Source organism: Orbicella franksi, chromosome 14 (genome assembly GCF_964199315.1).
Source record: "Orbicella franksi chromosome 14, jaOrbFran1.1, whole genome shotgun sequence".
NCBI lineage: Eukaryota > Metazoa > Cnidaria > Anthozoa > Scleractinia > Merulinidae > Orbicella > Orbicella franksi.
This window is the reverse complement of record NC_138158.1, coordinates 2913880-2936720: the sequence shown is the minus strand read 5'-3', so window position 1 is coordinate 2936720 and position 22841 is coordinate 2913880. Positions and strand designations below refer to the sequence as shown.

Below are 22841 nucleotides of genomic sequence, written 5' to 3'. Positions count from 1 at the left end.
CCAGGATTTTTCAATAATGCATGCCCCTGAAATGTTGCAATTTGAGAATTGAGAGAAGTAATCAAAACGGTTGACTACAGCAAAACAACTATGGAGGACTTTAGTGAGGATGAATGGTGGGGCATAAAAACGAGGCTCGATGTTTCACAGTATAGTGCTGCTTTGTACCTCAAGGTTACTCACTGGTGTAACTGTTATCACTATTTTAGCTGATCACAATGAGGTACCTGTCCAGAGTGTTTGCCTTAACTCACTCACTTACTCGTCCCTGTAGTGCCGGCTGTAGCAAAAGTTACCTTTACTTCTTCCATAATACAGGTACTCTCAATCAACCCCAGAACTGTTGCTATGATTTTTACCATTCTCGTTGTGTTGTTTACCATAAATCTTGTTTCATCAGTTTATTAAAATATTAAAAAAAGGTTTTTGATTGTCTCATCAGGTTTGTTTACTGATTACTTTTCGTACACCATACATCATACACTGCTGATAGTTTTACCCTTGATTCTGTTAACTGTTACACTGGCGACACCCACATGTACTAATTGGCCATTTTTGATGTATTAAAATTCCAACTTGGAGGCTCGAGGAAATACAAGAAAAGAAATCACATTAAGGTTGAGGAATGAATAATTAATTTCTTTTGTTTCATTCCCCGAAACCTCATGGCCATGTTAGAATAGACCAATTTCGATATATTAAAATTCAGCCTAAAACAATAGACCCCAGTACAAGGCTCTGGGGAATAACTACAGAGTTTGCGGGGTTTATTCCCCAGAGCCTTGTGCTGAGGTGTATTGTGTTAGGCTGAATTTTAACATATCGAAATTGGTCTATTTTAATACAATGAAAATGGCCTATTAGAAAACCATTTTTTTTCTTTTTTTGTACAAATTCAAACATTCTTTAACAATAGCTTATTAGCATTCAAGAATGCTTCTAATCACCAACATTCATGATCTAACCATTTGCACACATTCTTCTCCACATAACTGCATATATAGGACAATTCTATTTTTTGTGTTTCCACCTTTTAAGCAGTAGTCACATGCGCCTGTATGGCGCCTATTTTTTAGTAATGGTAATAGGACTGAGTGGAGTCCAATTATTCGCTCTGTTATTATAAGAGTGATAACAAAATCGGACGACCGCGTAGCGGGAGTCCGATTTGTTTATCACGAGTATGATTACAGACCGAATTGGACGACACGAAGTCTTATTACCAATTAATGATAAAAATTACAATTTCCGAGAAAAGAAGAATAGCCAAGTTATGAAAGAAAGAGAAAATTTGCATTAAAATACCTACAAAGGAGATGTAATCATTCTAAGGCCACCATGCCTCCTACCGGCAATTAGGCGCCAAAAACACAAAAGCGCGCGCGCGCGCACATAACTGCAACTTTGAATGTGATTGGTTGATTTAAACTACAACTTTGAATGTGATTGGCTTATTGAACTGTCCAATAACAAACTGTCCGATAACAACTTGGCAAGTGAATTGGTGGAAAATAGGAGTGTTTTCAAACCAATCACAATCGAGGAAATTGTAATTTTTATGATTAGTGTATTTGTTATTCTCTTCGAATTCAACGCTTCGATAAAACCAAAGAAAATATATTTTACACACAATAAAGAAAACAGTATCCGTAACATTTTCCTTGTATCAATGTTTCAACAGCTTTTGGCGAATAAACATCACAGGTTGCGTGATTGAAAGTGGCCGAGTAAAGGTTTGGGTCTGGTCACCAACAAAACAAAACAAGAAGATCTGTTAGATCTTATAACCGCGTTTTTAAAATTTAACTGTTTTCTTAGCACTACAGTCGCAATGCAGCGCACATTCCAAAGCAGTCCGTGATGATTCATTGATTACTGTAGACACCACATCACTTGATCAACACAAACTGTATTATTGCACCATCAGTCATACTCGTAGCCATTGTGAAATCTCCGATGACGTTATGTTCTTAATCTTCTAGTATGGGCTTGAACAATACGAACGCAACAATAATAACACTATTTAAAGTCATGATTAGATTCAAGGTGGCCGAACACAGTTTTCGCGCGCGCTTTTGCTGATGCAATTCAGCGCGCGCACAAGGATTGCAAAAAACAAACATGCCGTCAATAGAGCGATCATTTTATTTACTCAACACCCGCACTATCTGTGCTATTTTTTTCTGTAATTGAACGCAGTGTATTGATGGCTTTAGTCTTTTATCACAAATATATGTTAGAAAAGGTAAAGATGGAAAGAACTCAGCAATTCTCAGCTTTTTCTTTGTTACCGAAAGAACCCAGCTAAATGCAGCGCATGCGTAGTAAGTAAAAAAATTGCGATTGAATGAAAATTTGCACTCTCGGAAATACGCCTATTTCTGGAGAACCACTCATTAGAATTTCACGAAATTTGGCACGAAAATACCTTAGGAAATAAGTAACTGGAGTGTTGAAAATAATTGAACTTTAACAAAGGAAACTCTAGATATTCCAGTAAACCTTCAACAAGGGATAATTAAAGATCTCTCTGTTAAATTATTAGCAAAATGGTGTTAACTTGTAAGAATCGTTACAAGCTTTACTTCCGGAAAAGCCAGTACAAGTGTGTGTGTTATTAAAGCACGATGTTCGGGTGCAATTTTTCGATAATAATTGCGTTGAGATGGGTGTAGAAGCCGTTGAGATGGACTTAAAATACGGTAAGCTTTGAAATGATACCAAGTTGGTGTCAATTGAAAAGTCACGTGACGAGTTATTCACTTCCGGAAAAGCCAGTACAAGTGTGTGTGTTATTAAAGCACGATGTTCGGGTGCAATTTTTCGATAGTAATTGCGTTGAGATGGGTGTAGAAGCCGTTGAGATGGACTAATAAGACGGTAAGCTTTAAAACGATACCACGTTGGTGTCAATTGAAAAGTCACGCAACGAGTTATTTACGTCTGAACAAAGGATATTTACAGCATCTTTTTACAAATTTACGTGAACGTTTGGCGCAAATTAATAGCTTTGAATGCAGCTAGAAATTGTTTTTGAGCAATTGGTAAAGATATTTAAATGATTTTATGTTCTAATTTCCACTACTGAATTTTAAATCGAATTGGCAGACAGTTTCAGCCGGTCGAATTGGCAGTGAATTGGCAGACAACTTCAGCTTGGTATAGAAAACAAACAATTGAAATCGTATAAAGTGGATTTTTATCTGTTTTCTTGTTTAAATTTTACATTTGGCTTTCACGGGTTTCATCTAAAACAGTTGAAAATAATTCAATATAATTTTTGAACCGCCCCGCGGAAGATAATTTAGTGATGAACAATAAAGACAATAGAGTGTTTATGTCTCTGAACTATCGGTCTGATAGTTGCTCCTTGGAAATTTGATGTTCTTAAAACTAGCATATTTGCCCTCGAATCTTCGCTTCTCAGGCAAATATTTGTTTCAAGAGCATCATGATCAAATTTCCGCGGGAGCAACTATCAGCCGATAGTCCCTCGACAGAAACACTCTATTCTTTTAATAGTTTATCGACCACTACAAGATTATCCCAACATGGTCGCTCGAGAGGCTCAATTAAGCTCGTTTGTTTACAGAAAAATGTTCACTGTACTATCAATCCGGGTATTTTCCTCGGACGGGCACTGAGGGCTGATAGTGTCTCGTGGATAAACCCTATTACGTCACGTGATCAATTTAAACCAATAAGAATCGGAGAAAATTTAGTGGTGAACTATAAAGAATGATATGAAAGCTTTGTTACTCCTCCCGCAAGATGTTCTAAAAAACTGAAACAATTTTGATAGAAGTATGTGCACATGTGCATATTATAACAATCAACAGCCGAACATCAGACTGTTTTAATTTTAAGTCTTTTAAATCCGATATCACCCCATTTGAACCATACTGACAATCAGTGCAATTGACATACACTTATATCGACCCCCTCAGCTATCATGACAAGAACTAATTTTTCAAGAACGGAAAGAGCAAACACCTTTTTCCCAAATGAATGCACATGATTACAAGCATCTATACTATTGTAGCTTGAGCAAGGATCATCTTTGAACGTGATTCAAGTCATTATTAACTAAGCTGAACGCCAGTTGTTCATTGCTTTTAAAAGCTGCGACAAACAAGCTTTGGGTAAAACTAATTAGCTTTATATAGGATCAAAGATTAAATGTAATATATACTGCATGTATAGAGAAGTATGCTGATGGGATTTACAGACTCGAGCCGGAGGCAATTATTCAAGAGTTGTAAACCTGATATATCCTCTTCGTGAGATACAACATGAATTCTATACAAAGCAGCTCATCACAAACACAGTGCAGAGTGATGCAGGTGTCTTGTCGAAGCGTGATAATATTTTGTAAATCACAACAATTAGCTAGAAATAATGTCATTTTCTTCGCGTCTCATAAATTTAGTCCACCATAATATCTCTTCACCAGTGCAATACATTTGTAACCAAAGAAAAGCCTAAAATCGTAAACGAGGGGCTATAGACCGGCTGAATGTTTTCTTAATGCGTAGCAAAGCTAGTTGAATAAACTAAAATCACAGTCCTTTACCATTATAAATACTATGTAACTACAGTGGCTTTTAAGCTTCCTCGTAGTTCAGGTTTGAAATAGAAAATAGATCAGGGATGATTATTAAAAGGAAAAAAATACAAAATTACCATAAAAGTGAAGAATGATCATCGCAGTTAATTTTCCAATTTAAGCAATTGGAAAGAAGAAGCCTGAAAAAAATCAGGGCTTCAACGGGATTCGAACCCGTGACCTCCGCGATACCGGTGCGATGCTCTACCAACTGAGCTATGAAGCCACACATTGGGAGCGAGGTCAATTAGTTGAGTTCATATCTTCAAAGATATGAAGATATGATATGAAGATATGAAGATATGAAGATATGAAGATATGAACTCAATTAATTGACCTCGCTCCCAATGTGTGGCTTCATAGCTCAGTTGGTAGAGCATCGCACCGGTATCGCGGAGGTCATGGGTTCGAATCCCGTTGAAGCCCTGATTTTTTTTTTCAGGCTTCTTCTTTCCAATTGCTTAAATTGGAAAATTAACTGCGATGATCATTCTTCACTTTCATCTACAACCGCAGTTCATATATGAATTATTTCATATAAACTTCACATCAATTCACTCCTCACGGGAAGATATGAACTCAACTAATTGACCTCGCTCCCAATGTGTGGTTTCATAGCTCAGTTGGTAGAGCATCGCACCGGTATCGCGGAGGTCACGGGTTCGAATCCCGTTGAAGCCCTGATTTTTTTCAGGCTTCTTCTTTCCAATTGCTTAAATTGGAAAATTAACTGCGATGATCATTCTTCACTTTCATCTACAACCGCAGTTCATGTATGAATTATTTCATATAAACTTCACAAAATTATCATAAATACGTTAACGGTTATTCGATTACTCTTTAATTTTAAGAATGATCAAAACAGGATTTGTCCCGGTTACTGAAACGTTCCAGACAACGTTGTCACTGGGAGATCGCCAAAAGTTATGAGCAGTAAAAAAAAAAAAACATATAGGAGACATCGTCTCAGATGACTCGTGGAAGCACCGCTCTCTGATGTACCACGAAATTGTCACCATATGTGACGGCCAATAAAATAACTGAAGAACAATCAATCTAAGAAAACACATATTTCCAGCTTGGTATTGAAACAGTGATATGCCTTGAAACCTAGGCCTTGAATCGTGCACTGCCTCACTCCATGATCATTATTTGCAATACAAAAGCTAGACCTATCAGGTCCTATTATAGTTTTATATGAAGCTAAATGAGTGTTCCTCAGTGTGTTTTAAGGTATATATTCACGGTGGCCTTTATCATACCATGCAAAGTGATCGTTATGATGATCCAACTTCTAATTTTGGAAGGTCAAAATGTAGATGAATCAGTGAAAATTAAAAAAAAAACATCTTTTAGGGGTAAGAGAATAGTGCTATTTTATTTTATTACTAAGGCAGATATCTTAGCTGGACATCATGATACCACCTGTTATCCAAACTTACTGAAGAGATGAGTACGTTTAGGAGAAGTAATGAATATCCACTGCATGTACTGAACTTAAATAGCGAATATAACCTTTCTTTTCATCACAGTAGATTACCTCTTCGTCTAATGTCTGAGGGCTGGTAGGTTGTGGTAGAGCCGTTGAAAGCTCAAATAGATCATAAACGGTATTGCATTGTGAATAAGGGACTTGGTTTCAATAGATTCCGATAAAGGAAAGTTTTGTATTTGTCAGCGATACCTTACATTACTGTGTTCGCTGTTCCAAATTCCTAAGTCAGTGTACATCGCGAACGTATTGTGCTCAATTTGTCCTTGTTTCAGAATGATTTGTCGACTATTTAACGTCTAGGCGAATTATTTACGCAGTAACGAAGTTGACTTCTTACCTTATTCCAATCTAGTTTCCCCGCTTCTGTTTTCTCGTGAAGTTCACCATTAAAATAGTACTCCATGCGGTCACCAATGTTAATCACTTCAGTTATTTATTGATGGTGTTACAAAGATTTAAATCTCGTAACTCGATAACCGGATTTCATTACAGTTCCACATCAATCGTATGGATTGCTCGGGTAGGGTTGTCATAGCTCCAATACTTTTTCGGTGATGTCTGCATCCAATTTTAGAAATAGGTCCGCAATGAGTACAGGTGGGAGGCAGTCATGCAAAATTTTACTATTCAAATGCAGACGACTAACAGTATCTCCTTTTTTTTAATTCAAGTAGTTATACATGAAATAATAATAACGTTATCTGGCTGAAAGAAATAATTCCGTGGATCAGAGAGGGTTCACCATATTTAAAGAAAATGAGACCGAGTCGAGCATAAATAATACCTTTACTTTAACTTGAACAAAGATCCCACAGAGTAAATTTCGTTGAGGTGCAGCAGCAAACCTTTACTACAGTGGCAAGAAGTTCACAAATGGTGAAATAGTTGCATATAACTGCCAATTCGCCTATTATAACCTTTAAAAAATAAGAACCATAATGACAGGTGGCCGTGAGGTTGGTAAAGAAGAGAGACTTTTTAAAGTTAAAATTAAAATTGGAAACAAGGGTCTTTCCACCACATCTCCATATAGTTACTGTACATCTTTTTTGTTTTCTCTATTTCTTTATTTGTGTCCTTTTAATTTTGTTGTATGCCGAGAAGATTGCGAAGAACAGAATCCGGTGGACAAACTAAGATGGAAGCCCTATGCCTCACAAGGGGAAAGAGGATTAAGTCAGTCAGTCAATTCTGTTGTATGTATTCGAACACTCTTCTGATGCCAAAGTTGACCACATTTCATGACCCATTTGCGGTCATGTCAACGGATGTAACGGCAATCCTTCAATATTGTGTTTATTTGCACAGCACACGCATCAGGAGCCCTGGAACCTTTTCGTGCCCGCAAGCCATTTTTAGTTAATCGGTATCTAAAAACAGACGGGTGTATACGCATGAAACTTCTTGTATGAAGGAAACTTTTGTTCATTGTAAGAATATGTAAATAAAACGGCTCTGTAATCCTAGCGTCTGAGATTTTGCTACGGCTTTTAATCTCTGGGTGCGAAAACCTTTCGGGACCTTCGAGAAACGGGCCCCAGGCTAAATAAGACCGCCGAAGCCTCCACGTTCCTGCAGCTGCTAGCTGTGGCTACCATAACTCAGCACTGTCGAGCTCTTTTTTAACGTATTGGGTACTTTTCTTATTAAGCTTGATCAACTTCTTGTTTTTCTTTCTCATAATTTTGTATGTGCGAGTAAAATTAAGATAAAAATCTTCCACCAGTTTTCTCATATCGTCTTCATCTTGGCATTGTCTTCCTGTAGAGAAAAAATATATAAAGATCTGCAACATGAATGAAAGTAATTTGCGAGACGCCTACAGTTCAGCTGGAGATTTTATCATAAAATATCTTGGATCGTGTTTTAAGATAAAATGTTGCCATAGGTGGGTAAAGCCATTATAGCACCTTTCAATTCATTTTAAACTCGTGAATGCGAAGTTATGATTTCTCTTTTAAAATCTTCATGAAACATCTTAGATCTAATGTATTTAAAGATAAAATGGTATCAGAAATGGGAAAAGCTACATGTTGTATCCATCATAACACCTTTCAGTCATTTTAAACCCGTGAATGCGAAGTTATGAACTAGTTTTGGCAGTTTGTTGAGACTGATTCACCGTGTCCAACTGACGCTTGGGTGAAGCTCTGGGTGATACAAAATGGATTTTAAGTCACCAAGTCTTCTTTGTATAGCTAAATGCAGGTGGTTAAATTAACTTATGAACTCATTTGTATTACCAGTGTGGAAGCAGTTAAAAAGATAGTTTGATATCCTAGACGATGGCTAACAATAAACTTACCTGTTTGTACCATTTTTCTCCCTTTCTTCTGATAGGCTTCAAAGATAATCCCACACACGATAAATACTCCCAGAGTTGCCCCTCCAATCTGAAGTGTAAGCAAAAAGAATGGGCTTTCTGGCTCAAAAAACACCAAAGATGACTCTTCTTCAGTCTCAGTTATCTGAAACAAAATCCAGACACAATTAACCCTTTGACTGCCAACGGCGCATACACACGTCCTGAGTGGCCGTGCTCTTTGTACCACTTGTGACGTCATCGATTTACATGTCACCAGATATTCTTGATAAGCAGATAGTAGAGCTAGGATAGATCTATCCGCACGTCAGACGGTTTTGGATATCGAGGGCATTCTGACGTAGCAAATTGTAAAACAACGTCATCAGTTTTGGTGCAATAATGGTGGTAAACTGGCCCATTATACCTACAATTGATCAAGGTCCCATTTCCAGGCTTGCCCAAGAATATGAAACGGTAGTCAGAGTACAAGGGCCCAGAAAAAGGAAAGGAAAGGGGCAAGAAAAAATTCGCTTATGCGCGTGCGCCAAATTAAGATATTGTACCGTTTTGTACCTAATCTTGGGGAAATCTATCTTTTTGGCAAAAAATAGCTTTCTGAGCAAAACTAAGGCCCATTTAGCTTCGTGGCGGCCAAAAAACTGATATAACTGTTAAAAAAGGCATTTTTTGTGAAAAATTGGCGGTCAAAGCGAAACAGAAAAGTCTTAAATAAATGAAAGGCGTATTCTTCAAAATGTTTCCATTACCCTCTAGAGCTGAGTTACTTCATCCCACACCGTTGTGTCACCTTAGTAGGAGTTGTAGTAGCGTATCTCAAGAGATTTTGAAGAGCGAATCTCCTTTCATCCCGAATCTAGGCACGCAATACGTGCAGAAGCATTGTGAAGGTCTCTGTCGATTTTCAATGTTACGTGCCTAAGTTGCTAAAAAATTACAAAGGAAGTATTTTTCCTAGTCTTTAGTGCTTTATTGATAGTTTTACAAGCTCTTATGATATCTTAAACGTTCTTTAGATAAATCATTGCAAATTAACCAAAGACTAATTCATTCTAACTCTGCCTCACCGTATGTGCCTCATGCTCTTCCTCGCTTTCGCCTTCGTGGCTTTCCTCAAGAAATTTTGTCTGCACGTTCCTCGCTTGAATAAGTTCCTCAAGTTGCTCTGCCAGCGCCATAGATATTCCTCTTAATTCAATACCATGTGCCATTCCCTTATCCACAATGTCAGCCACTTGAAGCCAGCTCGTGTCATTAAACAAGTCTTTTCTCTTAACAAGTACGTACATATCTAATAGAATGTTGTCTGTGACTCCTCTTTTCAGGGCATGGACTAACTCTTCGATGGTGTCATATTCAGTGCCTGTGACAATGAAATATTTGGTGGTTCATTATTTATTTTGCTGCTTATACATTTATTTGTTAACTTGTATTATTCACTTGTCAATTTAGAGTGGATTTCAGTTGAGCGTCGAAAGTAATCAGAGAATTACTCTGGTTTTGGTTTTGGTTTTACTAAGATTTGAAATTGGCAGCGTAGTCTAACTGGTAAGTAATTGGTTTGGTTTTGGTCTTACGATACTCAATTGAAGACCGCTCCGAGACTTACCTATAGTAATATTACATAATGGGTCCTGGGCTTGTATTTGTCTAAAGCGGAAGGAGTTTTGTATTTGAAAACTGATCGAGCTCATAATTGGAAGGGAAGTAGCATCTTAAACATCTTAGGTCTGCACTCGAATCAGAACTTCATGGCAAAAATCTATGAGCATAACGATCAAAAGGGCGATCGATCGATATCTCAAATCTTCAGATGAATAGCTGAAGTCTCTGAAATATTCCTGTGACATAAAAAGAACCAACATCCATACAGCAAGGAAGTTTATAACTGGAAAAACTTTAACTATTCCTTATTTAAAAAAAAAAAAAAAAAAAAAACCGACACTTAGCCTAAGCAAATATTAATTTCCCGTAATAGTTACATTTGACGGGATATGAACTTTACAACCTGTCTCGTATGTGAATGAAAAACTGTTAGTCATTCATTTTAAAATATGAATACTTACCCATACTGAATCTGTTCGAAAGTTTTGTCACTACAACATGCTTTTCCTTGGAGTCTCTTATCGTTGAAATCTGCTTGCAAAAAAACAGGATGGTAAAGGCGAGGCAACTATACTGTCCACGTAGTAAGTAATACTTTAACTGATAAAGTAGTAATAATATGTTCGACTCATTTATTAACTGAGTTTTGCGTTTTAATTCGGCGTTGTTCTCACGTTAAAGTGGTACTATGATCAAATTTTTACCCCTTGAGTTTTTAGATGCATCACATAGAATTCCATGAAAGAATAAAAACTCCATTTACCGTTTGCAAATATCTGCATTAGTTCCGGAGATATTTAAGTTTGAAAAATCTGTAAAAGATGCAAATGAGATGACTGTTGACGTCTACACTCAACCCAGTATTATATCAAGTATATAAATAAAGCTAACTCGGTCAATTTACAGCACAGACCATTGAAACTTGGTAGGCTAATAGTTCTACACGAAACACACCTACGACTATAAAAAATTCTGTTCCCATGGCAACTTACTCTTCTCCAGTCCCCACCCACTTGATTTCAATATGTTAGTGTTTTGCAGCTCAGAAAACATTAAACGAGGCCACAAACTCTAGCTAACATTTACATACTTGCTGGATCATGCATATGAGGTACCATTAGCAAATATCAAAAAGGAATGCCAAAGGTGGCCAGAAAAGCCTTTAATTTTGGGGAGGTCTGGAACCCAGTATGTTGCCATGGTAACAAAACTGTTAGGCTTGTATTGTGGAGCACATTTAGTAGAATCCTGCAAAGAATCAAACATTTCTGATACAAATTGGCTGAGATATCTTTCTTCATCATATTTGATCAAAATTTGGTTGAGTAGATGACGTCATCACTTGGCTAATTTGCATATTTTAAAAACTTGAATATCTCTGGAACGAAAAGAGATATTTGAAAATAGTAAACTACATTTTCCTTCTCATACAGACTACTTGTTTATGTTTTAAAATGGCTTAGATAGGAAAGATGCGATTTTCGTCATAGTACCACTTTAAGTAACTTATTTGAGTTACCAACTACCTCTGCGTTTACCACAACCACACAATACCCTGATTTCAAGATATCCTATTCTATTTTGCAATTACAAGATTTGTTCTCTCTTGACGAGACTCAACTAGCGTACAACCAATCATTTTCCAGCTGCAGGGGTATGATACTCACGTTCAGCAATTTCTCTGATTCAGCAGCGGGTCCTCCATTTACAACAACCACAGTGAGAGCAGCAGTAACTGCAGCAGAAAACAACCCGAACATGACCAGTCCGACTAAAAACCAGATCATGGCGAACGCCTTAGCTGCATCTGACTTAGGAGTTCGATCTCCATACCTGTAACATAGCAACAACAGGCTAGATCACGATCAAATTAAGATCAAAACCAAGAAAATTATTATTGCAATAATGTGGTAACATAATATTAGCGGCAGCCATTACGATATAAAAGTCGGCACGCACTGGGGGACATGTTACGGGGAAATGAAGCGGGGACATGTCGCAGCGGCAGTTTTCCTCGTGTGACATGCCGGTTTTTGCTAAATAGTTCTAGATCTCTTTCAGAGCCATTTTTCCCCCACAACACGTTGCAAGAAGTTCAGCTGGTTTGAATTCGAGCGTAATGAAGCAGGATAAAAATGGCCTCAATTTTTTGAATCTCAATTTTTCAGCTTTACAAACTGTCTCCTCTACGACATGGAAATTAACCAACATCAGCTTCGTGTGCACCAGCTTGCTTACTGTCCCTGCAACATGCATCCTACGGGTACACATGAGGGGGCTTGTCCCCGCTTCAGGTCCCCTAGTGTTTGCCGACCTTTAAAGTCAGAAGAAAGCCACAACCTGTAGCAAAAATAACGAAAATGCCATTACACAAGAAGGCGAATTGTCTGTTCCTTTTAGGTCAGGTTTTTGACCTCTTGTACATATTGTACTTTGGTTTTTGTTCCTGCAGTACATCTCAAAAAATGCCACAGCGCCAGCTGCTATATGTTATGTAATTCAGTTTCTTGACTACTTGTAAACTACGGTCAGATTTTACCCAGTATCATCGTGCTATGGTCAAGTAAAACTTTAATTTATGCATTTGCCTTTGGTCAGTTTGTCTTTTTCATTACCATTTATTGCTCTTCTATTTCATCTGAAGTTAAAATACACATAACCGTACCCCAACGTTGTCATGGTGATAAATGCCCACCATGATCCTTCACCAACTCCTTTGAGGAATGACGGTGGAAATTCTTCCGGGTTGGTATTCACATCCTAATTTGTTAAGGAAGTGATGTTATTAAGTATCATACTAAAAAACAATGATTTAAAATATTTGAATTGTGTTAGAGAGAACCAGTTAGCAAGCAGCCTTTTCTCCTATTAAAAGGAAGACCTATGACTCCAGGAATACGAGCGAAGTAAAAGCGTGATCAGAATGAATTATACTGCAAATCTTTGAGTCCACTGAACTATGAGTTCGTAGATGTTTGTGCTCTAGCAACAACCTGCTGAATCAGTATAACCTAGAACTTGTTCTTGATTACAGTCATGACATAATTGCATTTCAACCTTTAGATACTTTTTTAAAATGACCTAAACAATAGCAAACTAGAAAATTACGCCGTTTATCGGCGAATTAAAACCCGGGGGGGAGATATCCTTGTAGAAGTTGAGGGGATGCTCGATCTGAGCGTGACTCAAATTTTATTTGACCCAAAAAGATGCAACTCTAAAACAGACATACAAAAATGTGCTACATAAGTTCAATGATATTTTCATCGAATTTCTTCATCTGTGAAAAAATCTTAAATGTTTCATTACAGATTGACGTAAATCATAAACACGAATTGGTATTTTTTTTCGGAATGCAACCCTAAAATACACCCCGCGAGGCTTGAAAACATTGGCTGTCCCGAGTGATAGCAAAATTCATAATTTTCGAAGTACACCTCTAAACGAGACGATTAATATTCCACCCTTTGACATGAGAGTTCCTCCCCCTCCCTCTCCGGGTGCCAAGAGAGATATTTATTTTTCGTACCAGTATCCAAATCAGCATGCCAGCTGCAAGTGTCATTGTTCCAAAAATTGCAAATATGGGCCAAGAGTTCACGACGGACGAACCCATCACTTCTTCATAGAAACCTAACTTCTTCTCCGGCTTCCTGTGAATAACTGCGAGACCTGGCACCTCGATTACAGTCACAAACCTACTTTCAGTGGTTGATTCAGCGCCATCGAGGTATCTTATTACTGGAAATGTTATATTGGTATCTTTTGCCAACGTTCTATTTATCTTTGTTTTCCCGCCATTTTCATAATGTTCACAGATGCCACACGCGTCTATGATCAAGGACTCGATGAGCGCTGCTAACGAACCTACGTCATGATGTTCGTCTAGATGACTAGGATTTGCCACAACTTGTAAAGTTTCTGGACAATCGCATTTTTCTGAAATGATATGTAGATTAGATTTCATAAACAATTACTGTAAGCAATAAGCAGTCACAAATTGAAGACGAATCTCACTTTCTTATATATTGCAATAAATGCTCTATTCTAAGAAATAAATTTTATAAAAAAAATAGAACATATCCTGATTCCGACTCTTAAGCAATTATCTTCGTTACAAGCCATTGGCAAACTTATGACTTCTTCAAATCATTAAATCAATATTCAATTAGCAAAATTTATTTCATCTTGCTTTGATCTACGCAATATTCTACTTTCAAATCAAACCAATGTAACTTGATTGCTGTACCATAACATTACTATATCATCACGATAATCGTTACTGTTTTAGTTTTAGTTTTAGTTTTCAAAAGCTTTTGCAACACTATGTATTTATGGTCATGCAAATGTATCTAGTTGTTGTAAAGTAAAAGAATGTAACTAAAGTAAAAACCGTAACCTGGGACTTCAGCTGGCGTAAATGTGACCCGGGGAGTACTCCCTTAAATGGGCTATATGGTTATGTACGGCCCCAATGATATGGTTTAAAGCCTTATTAGTCAGATAGGGTATCGATTTAGGCTATTTTGGCCCTAAATAGGGTATGGGTTTTGAGAAGCAGGCCAAACACCCCCACTCAATTTTTCTGAGAGTAATCCCCGACCCTGGGAAATCTGACCTTGTCTGTTGTCAGCTGCGTAAAATCTGCCGTTGCTCCACTGACTGAGCTACGAGACCAGATGGGAGCATGTCGTGGGTTAAAAGTATAGGTAATCGTATGAATCCGAGTGCACTACGTTTGATATTTGAATATTCTCTCAAAATTGCACGAACCTTTATGTAACCATAGGAACAGTGATCTTTTCACGTGTGAAGATAACTTACCCTTAACATAACAAAAGATAACTCACCCTTAGCTTAACAAAACCGAGTTTATGTTAATTGCGTCGAGGCAGAGGCTATTAACTATTTCTGAAATTCTATTTTTACGACAAGTGACCATCCAGTGATGCAGGTTCCATCCACGAAATCGCTGGGGGTACATTTTGATCAAAACTTAAACTGGATTGTAAAAAAGATTGCCTCTGCTTTGCGTGCAGTTGAAAGAATACGGTATCTTGTTCCTTTTAACGTTGTAATTAATGTGTTTAATAGTTTAATTCAACCATAAATATTTTGATTATTGTAATGTTGTTTTAGGGCAATTGCGGTGTCGGCCTTTCTGGAAAACTACAGAAGCTCCAAAGCCGCGCAGCCCGTATTTTATTGCACGGAAGCCGGCAATGAAGACGATATTGATAAGCTGTTCCAGGCACTCGGCTGGCGAAAACTTAGTCATCAAAAGCTAGTAGCCACCTCTGTTATGATGTTTACAACTGTACAATGGATTGACCCCTGAATATCCACAATCTCGATTCGTGTCTCAAAATGACATAACTTCGTATCGACTGAGAAATTCTCAGAATAAATTGGCTTTTCTACAGCCCCGCACCAATTATTTTAAGCGAGGTTTTTCCTACAGGGTTGCCATGTTGGGGAACAGCCTTTCTCATAAACTCCGATCTATGGTTTAAAGCTAAACTGCGTCATTACAGCTGCCTTGAATGAGACGTGGCATCCTTGAAAAGCAGCTTTAGTGACATTAGTTAGTTTAGTTAGGTAGACATAGATGTTATACTTTTAAATTATGCTGAAGGAATTTTTAGCGTGTATAAATTATTAAAGTCATCAAGTCAACTCAACATGTTTACGCTCGAAAGCTCACCTGGTGTTTCATAGGTGTATATATGATAAAATGATCTAAGTCACTATTATTACCTCCATACACTATGCATTCACTGAAAGGTCCTAACCCTTTCCTTGTGCTGGCAGCTACTTTGATCTTGTATTCATTACGATTATCGATTCCAGTAACAGTGGCCTTGTTGGTACAAGTCACAATTTCTGTTGTTTGTAGAGTACCGTTCTCTAAAGTGTGATTAATGACGATTTTGTATCCAGTTAACTTGCCGTTGAGCTCGGAAGGTGGGTTCCACGACATATTTATGGTATTGGGAATGGTCCCTTCGATAACCGCTACGTCAATTGGCGGTGAAGATGGTGCTGAAAGGTGCCAATAACATAAGCGGAATGATTGTAGCGCAAAAAAAAGTCAAGAATTAAAATTAAGACATATTGACGAGGAAGGATGAATACAAAGAAAGACGTTTGGAAGGACAGGAAGAGAGAAACTAAAGAGTTAAGGAAGAAAGGGAGGAATAAAGGAAGACTAGAAGGGAAAAGGGAAAGAAGGAAGAAAGTTTGAGTTTACTTGCACTTTACAAATTTTCAAGACTCTCAAAGACTTTTGAATATTACATGCTACTACTGAACAGCCTGTAATTCTGTGTATACCTGTCAACTTTCTACTTTAGAGCGAGATTAGAATTGTTGCTTTATAGTCGCTTTACCTTCCTCGTCTGTCGTAATGTTGAAACACTCACTCCAGTTTCCAGTCCCAATTCTCGTTCTCCCAGCTATACGAACACAGTACTCAGTGTACACAAGTAAGTCTGTAATATTCTTAGACAACTCGCCAAGTTCGAGTTCTATGGGAACGTTTTGGGAACTGCCAGCCTCGTTGCTTATCTGGTACGCAATCAGATACCCTAACAGAATGCCATTGACAAATTCAGGAGGTATGTGACTCCATTCGATTGTAAGGCTTGTTGAGCTGAGATTGAATCCCCCTATGATGTTTGGTGGCATAGTGGGCACTGTTTAAGCAAAAGATGCCATCATAATCTTAAAACAACGAGATAACGTTTTCTCTTATTTCGTCTAAATAGTATTTTGATTATACAAAACTAGCAGTCTTCTGTTTACTTTTCTGTGGCGTTTGAAATTTTATGAAATGAGATTAATTGATCATTAGAGCTACGAACAGGAGCCATAAGTGCAGATGCATGACTGTATGCCCAAAAGGTGTATGTACCCATCTTGTACTGTTTGTGCTATTGCACAAATAAGGATTTTTGTTTTTTTTTTTTAGTTTTTGTTTTTTTTTTTTAACGTGCAAATCTCACGAACTGTACATGCAGTGAGAGGTTATCGCTGTTGGTAGTTGGCAGCTGATGATTAGTGGTCAGGGAGAGTTCCTGAACTGAACTCAGAATAAAAATGCAATCATGTTTAAGTTTGCAAATTAAACCTAGCTGATGACGAAGAGATAAACCCTTTTTGGTTTGGTCTTAAATTATAACGATGTTATTTAGCGCTTACCGTCCTCGTCTGTCATAACGCAGATCGAGTCACTCGTATTTCCGTCACCTTTACTGTTAAAACCCAAAACTTGAATGCAGTAGTTAGTGAACATTTCCAGTCCTTCCAGTGTCCAAGTAAGATTGTTTCCTCCAAGCACTTCGGTTTCAAGGAGGTCTATGCTTCGACGTCTTCGCAGAATTAATGGCGCCGCCGAAGCTTCTTTTTTGTATCTGATACGGTACCCAAGTATAATTCCATATTGTAACTTCTCTTCAACTGGTTGCCACGTTACGTTGATACCGGTGGAACTTGCATTTTGAGCTTTGACATCCAAAGGTGGTCCGCGGGGAGCTAGAAGGAAAAAAAACGTTTAACTTTCACTCTAGGTCAAAATATCAGTCATTCTCACTGATTTCAGCCCATTTCTTTTGGTGTTAAAATTCAGAAGTGCGTCAAGGCAATTCAATTATAAACAACTTCCATCACGGTAACTCCGCCTGGGGTCATTCCTATAATTGGAACACCCCTGCCGGTCCCAAGCTCGGATGAAGGAGGAGGGTTGTGTGTGGGACTGGCTACCCAGGCACGTAAAAATTCGCCACGGCAAAACATGACATAAGTGAAAATTTTGTCAATGACTTCACTACGTAAAGTCAATACCATATACTACTGGCAACGCTTGTGGCTCTGTGCATCACAAAGAATTTGACATTCTGGAGGACAGATAAAAATCGAACCCAAATTTTCAGTGAGCAAAATTAGTTACGGTGTCACATGAAGAACAACAAGAACTCGATTTGCGACAATTTTAAGTAAGTAATGAAACCAGTCAAGTTCGTGGTTTACTACGAAGACATAATCTACTAAGTAGACTGCGTAACTTTAAAATGCATTATTTCATTTAAACACACAGTGGTCGTAAATTATATAACCATTTACATACCTTCTTCGTCCGTGTACACGCATTTCGTGTTATCTAACTTAGTAACAATGTCATCATTGTAGAAAGCGACGACGCTAAAACAGTAGTTGGTAAATATGCGCAGATTACTGAACTCGTTGGTCGTACTATCGTCGCAAAATAGTGTGCTAAGTGTTAAATTTTCCTCTGTGCTGGGGTAATAATCTATTTTAATTCCTCTGTCAACGCTGTCATTAATGGGAAGAGGTATTTCTCCCTTCCAGTTCAACCTAATAGATGTGGAACTTTCGTTGAATGCAGTGAAATCCACTTTTGCTGTTGGATATAAGATAACAATAACTATATATAAGTTTCTGTCTAAGGCTATGGTCCACGGGCAATATGGCTTTTAACACGTAAAATTGTCGTCAGGGGTGGACATCAGCCGCAATACATCCAAAATTGAGCCTGATGTAAAGGTTCGACTCAAAGTTCGACGTTTGACCCAACCTTCAAAACTAAATCCCGCTACTTTTTATCATGAGCAATAAAACTTTCTTCATTGTAATTGAGATTAAGTTTTTTCAATTTTAATTGAAAACGCTTTAGTTGTCACATGATAGCATCAAAAATATCCCAGAAGTTGCCAAATAAGACAAGGTCAGTTATTTTTGTGCCTTACACGTTGCGGCAGAGGTTGCAAAGGAGGAGAGGAAAAACTTTTCTTCGGCGTGAATTATTTGTTTTAAACTAGAGGTTCGTATATAGTGAGATATCGCTGTGAGAACATAGCTGTATACACTGAACATGAAACTAGCTTCTCAAGTGAGCAGTATATACAAGTATGAAAGCTGAGTAAAACTACATCATTAGTCTTTCTTTCAATTTTTATTTCTATCTAAATATAAGCGCACTGGCTTACATTCAGGGTTGAGGTGATTACTAATAGGGAGCTTTTTTTGCTTCTGAGATTCGTACGACGTATTTTCTTATAATTAGGAGGGGATGGAGACGTTCGTTTCATAGTTAACACACCTTCCTTATTTGTAAAGATCCATAGTTTGAAGCTGACAACTACATGTAAACCGAATCAAATTCCAAACCTACGTTTTTCTCCGGTAACTGCCATCATACACGAGGTACTGTTCCCTTTTCCGTGTTCAGTAAAAGCCGCTATATAAACACAGTACGTCGTATTTTCCTTTAGATTAGTGATATTTATCCCTTCTGAGTGACAGCTGGTAAATATCAAAGTTTCCTCTTCACTAGGGTCGTCCATATTTTCTAGAGTAACTAGGTATCCCTGAAGGCGGCCATAGAGGAAGAAGTTTGGACGAGTGTCCCTCCACCGGACATCCAGGTAGTTGTAAGTTGTGTTCATCACTTCAATACCTTCTGGGAAGAGCGTCGCATCTAGACAGATATTTAGCCATTTGTAATGGATCACAAACAAGTTTCATAGCAATCATTTTGTAAAACAAAAAGCAATTAAACAAATCAAAATTGCAAAATTATGCTACATGAACTACATTTGTAATTATGATATATACCTGGTCTAGCTTCCTCTCCGAATATCTCAACTCTCATACAAGGTTTTTGTTGATACGTTTCTGGCCAGAAACGCACTTCTTTAGCCATCACACCATCTTGAAGCAGTTGTTTCTCTTTTTTATAGTTAACGGTATTTCCTTTAAAGACAATGATCTGCCGACAAAAATGATAAAAAAATGAATCAATATCTACATGCAGGATATAACTTATTTATTACTGTATATGGACAGCAAATGAATGTTTCACAGTAAAATTTCCCGCTTTTTCACCGTTATTTGTGCAAACATTCATTTGGTCTATGAATTTATTTTCTCGTGATAAAACAATATTTTACTCACTCGCTGCACTCGTCCGTAAATAAATGAATAATAATAAAAATAATTCATATCTCGTGCCGCCATGTAGTATTCTCTATATATAATGCGCGCTGTTTGGTTCCAAGTTGTTCAAAGGTACTTTACTTTGATACTCGCGTAATCTATCTCTTTCTGGGTGTCACATGCGGTTGAAACATGATTAACAAGTTTGAATCAAATTACGTTATTAAACTACAAATGCTGACAGACCCTTCCATTACTAACCTCAGCGTCATCCTTGTTCCTGTAAAAATCCCATTCATTCTCAGATGTAGATAGCTTAAGTTTGTATGTTTTAACAAAACCGATGTCACTCTTAAAGTGGCCTTGAGTGGCAAAGGCACATATAAAGAAAATGGTACTCAAAGTGACTTGTAGATATCCCTCTACTGGCTGGTTAGGCAAAGTACACCAGCCACTTGAGTGTCCCAGTCGACCGTATGGTGCTAGATTTTGTCCATCGTCTTTATTAGATGTTATGTTATCGTCAGGAATGCCTTCGTACTCCATTCCAAGTGCATTAGTGGTACAATTCTCACCGGGGGATTGTTCAGCTGCCAGTGGGGACAAATAAGAAGACAGATTAGTATTTATGTGAAGGTTTTTTCACTATTAAAACAACTTGGAATTGATGTTATATGAAGTGAAATTTTGATTGCAACTGAATGAGCTAAATGGCGATTGAGCCTGGTTTCAAACCATTGTGGCTTTTTAGGCCGGTGTTTAATTCGGGTTTCCCTCCATAGCATTCATACATACAACCTTTATTCAAACACGATTGCATATCAAGCTTTTAGCTTGTCAGTGGAGTCGCGTTCCTACTAAACTAACAAAACGATTACAAAAGTTCAATATTTTAAACTACAATAAAAGGGATAGACCTGCATCAAAGTACAAAGTTTATTTTTTATATAATAAGTCAAATTATTCTCTCGTTTTGTTTGTTTTTACTTATGATAAATTGGAAGACAGACGTATAGATGACGAATTAACATTCTTTGTTTGTTTGTCTGTTTGTTTATTTGTTTATTTATTAGATAAAACAGATAGATTACAAGTTGCCGTGGTTCTGTTCAGTAACTGATCACAGAAGACGTCAAAATTTGGTAAGAACATCAATGACACACTCGGCTAACGGCTCGTCCGCCACTTTTTTGCTCTTACCACATTTTGACGTCATCTGTGATCCATTAAACAATTAGATTAGATTAAAATTAGATCAAAACCAACTTAATACCCTCCAAAATTATAGCGAGAAATGGTTATTAAAAATTAATTTAAAAAAGACGCAAACCCTAATTTTCCAAAAACAAAATCGTAAATCAACACGTGACAAATTTTCCTTCTTTCTAAATGGAAATCCAATTGCCAAGGCTTCACAGTACACCTACCTTGGCGTTACTTTTAACACTAATGGAAGCTTCTCAAAGTCCAAAAAGGCTTTAGTTGAGAAGGCTAGAAGATCCATTTTCGCATCCAAACGTTATCTTGATTTCAATAAACTTCCTATCAATATGTGTAATAAACTATTTGATACTCTATTTCAACCTATACTTTTATACGGATCCGAAATCTGGGGAGCATATGATAGCATAAACCTCAAAAAATGGGAAAAAGACCCTGTGGAAAGACTTCATACACAGTTTTACAAATATTACCTCGGCCTCAACAGAAGAGCACCAAATATTGCCGCTCGAAACGAAACAGGACGGTTGTCATTAAAATTTAATATTCTTCCAAAAATTATTAAATTTTGGCTACATCTTGTCTCTCTCCCAGAAGATAGCGTTGCCAAACAATGCCTCAATATTTCCAATCAACTGGCAAATGAAGCAAAGTCCTCTTTCATGTTAACAGTCAATGAAATCATCAAAAATTATTTAGATGACCAAAATCATCCGCACAATATAAACACACACAATTACAATGAACAAATCATCAAACATAATTTACAAAAACTGAAATGTCACATCTCAAATGATATGAAAAGACACCAAATGGAGATAATTCGGTCTAACAGAAAGTTGAATTTCTGCTCAAGTTTTAAAAGAGATGTAAGCAAATCTGAGTACCTAGAACAAGTAAAGAACCTCAAACATAGACAAGCTTTGGCAAAACTCCGATGTGGTAATCATAATCTTAGAATTGAATCTGGGCGACACTGTACTCCTAAATTACCTGAAACTCTTAGAATTTGTCAGTACTGCTGTTCTAACCAAATTGAGAATGAAATGCATTTCTTATTTCATTGTGACCGATACAATAATATTAGACAACAAGTCACAAATGACATCATCAAGAAATATCCAAAATTTGATTCCTTTAATAACACAGAGAAAACAATATTTCTATTTAACAATGCTGATACTTTTATTTGTAAAAAACTAGGTTACTTTACATATGAAGCACTACAAATAAGAGAACTTTGTAACCCTAGAACTTAAAATGAAGAATCTTGTAACTAACTATTTTTATTTTTTCTTTCTGGTTGCTGTTGTAATTTGTTTCGTTTTTTGAATTTTTATTTAGCGATTCTGCATTTAGGTAACACCATCTATATGGGAATACCAATAAATTGTTGTTGTTGTTGATTATGAGCTCGAGATTTCTATCGCGTAATAATTGAGGAGGGCGCAGACCGAGTCAACTATCACGCATAGAAATCGAGAGCGAATAATCTAATTGTTTTAGTATAAATCTACTAGTCGTTCAAAATTTTATCCAAATCCTCTTCACAGACACTTCGAAAACGCCAAGAAGAGGCCGTCATTTTGCTAACAAACACACACTGCTACGCTACTCACGATCTATCACAGAATAGA

At 37.3% G+C, this 22841-nt stretch overlaps 1 protein-coding gene across 2 annotated transcripts in view; it reads right to left on the bottom strand.

Moving 5' to 3' along the window:
- The window catches only part of LOC145467897 (uncharacterized), a 134281-nt gene that overhangs the window by 108259 nt on the left and 3181 nt on the right, over positions 1-22841 (bottom strand). The window contains exons 4-17 of one of the 2 annotated variants that reach the window (XM_081451525.1): positions 20245-20573; positions 19663-19816; positions 19220-19525; positions 18155-18448; positions 17230-17562; positions 16419-16724; positions 15787-16071; positions 13559-13968; positions 12695-12789; positions 11697-11862; positions 10491-10560; positions 9492-9787; positions 8407-8569; positions 7690-7862 (exon numbers count right to left, since the gene is read on the bottom strand). In XM_081451525.1, the coding sequence (XP_081307651.1) occupies positions 7693-7862; positions 8407-8569; positions 9492-9787; positions 10491-10560; positions 11697-11862; positions 12695-12789; positions 13559-13968; positions 15787-16071; positions 16419-16724; positions 17230-17562; positions 18155-18448; positions 19220-19525; positions 19663-19816; positions 20245-20573 (3377 nt within the window). In that variant the 3' untranslated portion in view covers positions 7690-7692. Of the gene's footprint in view, positions 1-7689; positions 7863-8406; positions 8570-9491; positions 9788-10490; positions 10561-10703; positions 11863-12694; positions 12790-13558; positions 13969-15786; positions 16072-16418; positions 16725-17229; positions 17563-18154; positions 18449-19219; positions 19526-19662; positions 19817-20244; positions 20574-22841 lie in introns of those variants that run through there. The other variant, XR_014042136.1, reaches the window with a different exon arrangement.